General features: G+C 34.9%; 1 protein-coding gene across 1 annotated transcript; it reads left to right on the top strand.

The window, feature by feature from the left end:
• Positions 1-686: 686 nt before the first annotated feature.
• Positions 687-2,602, top strand: LOC120255098 (crustapain-like). The gene is made up of 3 exons (XM_039262995.1): positions 687-849; positions 1,947-2,102; positions 2,200-2,602. Exons 1-3 carry the CDS (start codon positions 687-689, stop codon positions 2,280-2,282), a joined length of 402 nt encoding a protein of 133 aa, XP_039118929.1. The 3' UTR covers positions 2,283-2,602.
• The last annotated feature ends 718 nt before the right edge of the window (positions 2,603-3,320 follow it).

The raw sequence follows: 3,320 nt of genomic DNA, 5'->3' as shown, positions 1-3,320 counted from the left end.
TGCTGTATTTTGTCTTATTTTCGGGTTTTTTTAGTTTAATGTTTTTTTGATTCTCCTTGCATGTTGCCCTTTTCCATCTATGAATGTGTTTTTCATTAACAAGCTACGAAATGCAGGATCTTACAGGAGTTGCATGGAAAGGATTGATAGAAGTCGGCTGTTTAATGTTTTACTATATTATCTCACTCTTGGTTTTACTTTTGTTTTTTGTTTTTTATTTAGATGCAACTTGGGGACCATTGTTGAAGAAATACAGCAAGTTTTATCAATAAAAAAAAAAAGAAATACAGCCAGATCTTTCATCTCCAGTTGTCTTGGATGCATCTATATATATATATATAGGAAACACCTTTCTTCTCATCTATGATTTTGTTGCAACAACAAGTTGTTAGTCCCATGTTCGGTCATATATTAACACATGTTAGGTTTACACAAATTTTTATATGTGATGAATTACGTATAAGTGACAATGATAACTGTGTAGCTATCTTTTGTCAAGCATATGCCCTCATTGTTTTAGTAAAAGCTTTTGAACTTGGATGCTAATTTTTTGGTATTCTTTCCACTGAGCAAGTTTTTTTATATAGATAATGTGATACAACTACATAAATATAAGTATTGAAATGGTTGTTTTCTTCTCATATATAAGTAATTGAAATCATCCTTCTTTTGTTCTCGGTGTCACCATGTTTTGTTTGGTGAGAACCCTGGGCCGTTTACAACCTCGTGGCCAGTCCCAAAAGGTTCATCGTCTTGGAGAGTTAGAGGTGAAGATCCAGCCGGTGAATGAGGGGTCTTCGACCACTGATAGATTTGAGAGGTGGATGGCTACCCGTGGGCAACCTCAATGTGAGCTATCTCTCCAATTGTTTTTCCGTGGATTTTTTTTTATTTTGGTAAGTTTTCTTTATTATCTTGATGACTGAATGGTTTGCTAGATTAGTTTTGGCTTCTATACGTTGAGCTATGACTTTTTCTAGGGTTTCTTGACAAGATAATTTTTTTTATATCCTGAGTTTTAGGTTTTTTTTTTCTATATCTTTATTCTTTGAATTCTAGCTGAATGTATCTGCCTGAGGCATCTTTCACAATTTAATTAGTAGGCTGTGGATTTGCCCTAAGATAAACAAAAGAGGAAATGGTGGTTTCTTGAGCCACCCAAATGTCTTTTAAGTGCATGAGTTTAAAGGTATTAAATTTGATCTTATCTGATTTGGTGAATGGTGAAATTGTTAGCATCTGATTGAAGCTATGGTTGTGGAGATTGGAGCTGAGATGCAGGGAGGAGATTTGATTGTCTGAAGAGTAGCAGAAGTCATTTATGTTACTGTGTTTGAATGTGTTTGAATGTGCAGTGTGTTCCTTGAGCTTTGTCTCAAATAGATTGATCATTTGTGTTTCAAAGATGGAGGGAAGCTTGAGGAGAAAATCTGGATACAAAATGAAGGGCTGAGATTGGTTGATCTTAGCAAGGGTATAAGTTCTAGGCAGGTTTTGTTATTGAGCTGAGATAGTGGAGTATGTTGACACGTTGCTGCAGGATTATGCATGCCACGTTTCATATGATGTTTTCCACGAAGTTTTCCCTCCTTTAAGTGTTTGTTCTTTGACTGAAAAAATGAGAAGCATTGATTGTGAACTCTTACTATTTTCTCTTTGTTTTTTCTCTGTTTTTTTGCTGTTGTGTTCTTCCCTGTTTCTCAGGATATACAACAGAAATAACCGTGTATATCCAAACCTCCCCTGCACAACACATTAAGACATGATAAAGAACAAATAATTTGGTGCATATGTGTGAGTGTAATGTAATTGCGTGGACTACGAATACAATACAATTAAAACATCAATCCAAACTTTAGTGCACGACAATAGTAATGTAGTTCTAGCACTATTTGAAAATATCTAATTAATGAATGTGTATATAAACTGGTGTTTGTGTGTTTCAGTGACTTTATCTTGTGGGCATGTTGTGCATGCTTGGAGATACCAACATGCCGGGAGTATCTGCAAGTATGAGAATGTGAATATCACTGATTTACCTGAGCATGTGGATTGGAGGGACGAAGGAGCGGTTACTCCTATAAAGGATCAAGGCACATATTGTAAGTTTAAAATATTAATTATATATATTCAACATAATATATAATAAATATGTTTAATACATATATTACATCTCATGATTATGTTTTATGTGTATAGGTAGGTGTTATGCTTTTAGTGTGGTAGCTGCTGTGGAGGAAGCCTTTAAGCTTAGCACAGGTCGCTTGGTACGCTTTGTCTGAACAACAAGTAATAGATTGTTGCAGGCAATGCCATAATTGCATGGCAAGGGAGGCTACATATATAGAGCATTTGAGTATATTATAGACAATGGTGGCTTGACATCAGAAGCTAATTATCCGTATACAGCAATTCGGGGTCGTTGCCAGAAATGGAAAGCACCGGTCGCACAGATAAGTGATTATCAGTTTGTGCCATCAAACGAGGAGGCTCTGCTTAGAGCTGTTGCCCACCAGCCTATTTCAACTGCGATGTTTTGTACTCACGATGATTTTCATGACTATGGAGGTGGTTTATACTCTCACCATCATGAATACTATTAGAGGGGTTGCACTGCATATATATATATATATATACACATGTGATGGGTTATATATATAAACCATCTAATATCAAATATCATATATATATATATATATGCGATTAAAGGGTTCCATTGTTGGACAAAAGCAAAAAAAAAATCTTATCTTATCTTATATTATCGTCATTATATTAGTTAATTAATTTTGAAAAGAAATAATTTATGATAGGAATATCAATATATATCAAGTAGGCCTACAAGGCCGAAACCAAGTAGGCATACAAGGCCTCAAAATCTGATCCAAAACAGAACAAAGAATCAAACTCAGTGGATTGCAAAAAACAATAAAAACTTATTGTTATAAAACATAGGCCCACAAATTACATGCTAATACTCGACGATTGCCTAACGAACCCCGCTAAGCTATCCGCCACTCAACTCTACTCTTGATCTGAAAAGATATTAAACAACAATTTATGAGCTTGATGACCCGATGAAGCACCCACTAAAAAAATATTGGGATCATTTACACAAAAATCATAATTTATGAAAATGAGAAAATCAGAAATCAGAATTATTTCAAATAAAGACAGATGTCAAAACTGAGCATATAGGTCCCCCAAACAACTATTGCCAAAACAAAATCACAAAATTCATATATTTACCCTCGGTGACCCGAGACCAAAATTTAACAAAAGCCATATTTTTATCCTCGGTGACACGAGCCAAAATTATCAAA

The sequence above is a fragment of the Dioscorea cayenensis genome, unplaced genomic scaffold, assembly GCF_009730915.1.
Source record: "Dioscorea cayenensis subsp. rotundata cultivar TDr96_F1 unplaced genomic scaffold, TDr96_F1_v2_PseudoChromosome.rev07_lg8_w22 25.fasta BLBR01000839.1, whole genome shotgun sequence".
Lineage (NCBI taxonomy): Eukaryota > Viridiplantae > Streptophyta > Magnoliopsida > Dioscoreales > Dioscoreaceae > Dioscorea > Dioscorea cayenensis.
The sequence above is the reverse complement of the archived record's forward strand: the minus strand, read 5'-3'. Positions and strand labels throughout refer to the sequence as shown.

Bases quoted from the DNA above. Each gene is read 5' to 3' on its own strand.
- LOC120255098 (XM_039262995.1), top strand. From the start codon at position 687: ATGTTTTGTTTGGTGAGAACCCTGGGCCGTTTACAACCTCGTGGCCAG. The intron at 850-1,946 runs GTGAGCTATCTC...TGTGTGTTTCAG, and splicing joins TACCCGTGGGCAACCTCAAT to TGACTTTATCTTGTGGGCAT. The intron at 2,103-2,199 runs GTAAGTTTAAAA...TTATGTGTATAG, and splicing joins AAAGGATCAAGGCACATATT to GTAGGTGTTATGCTTTTAGT.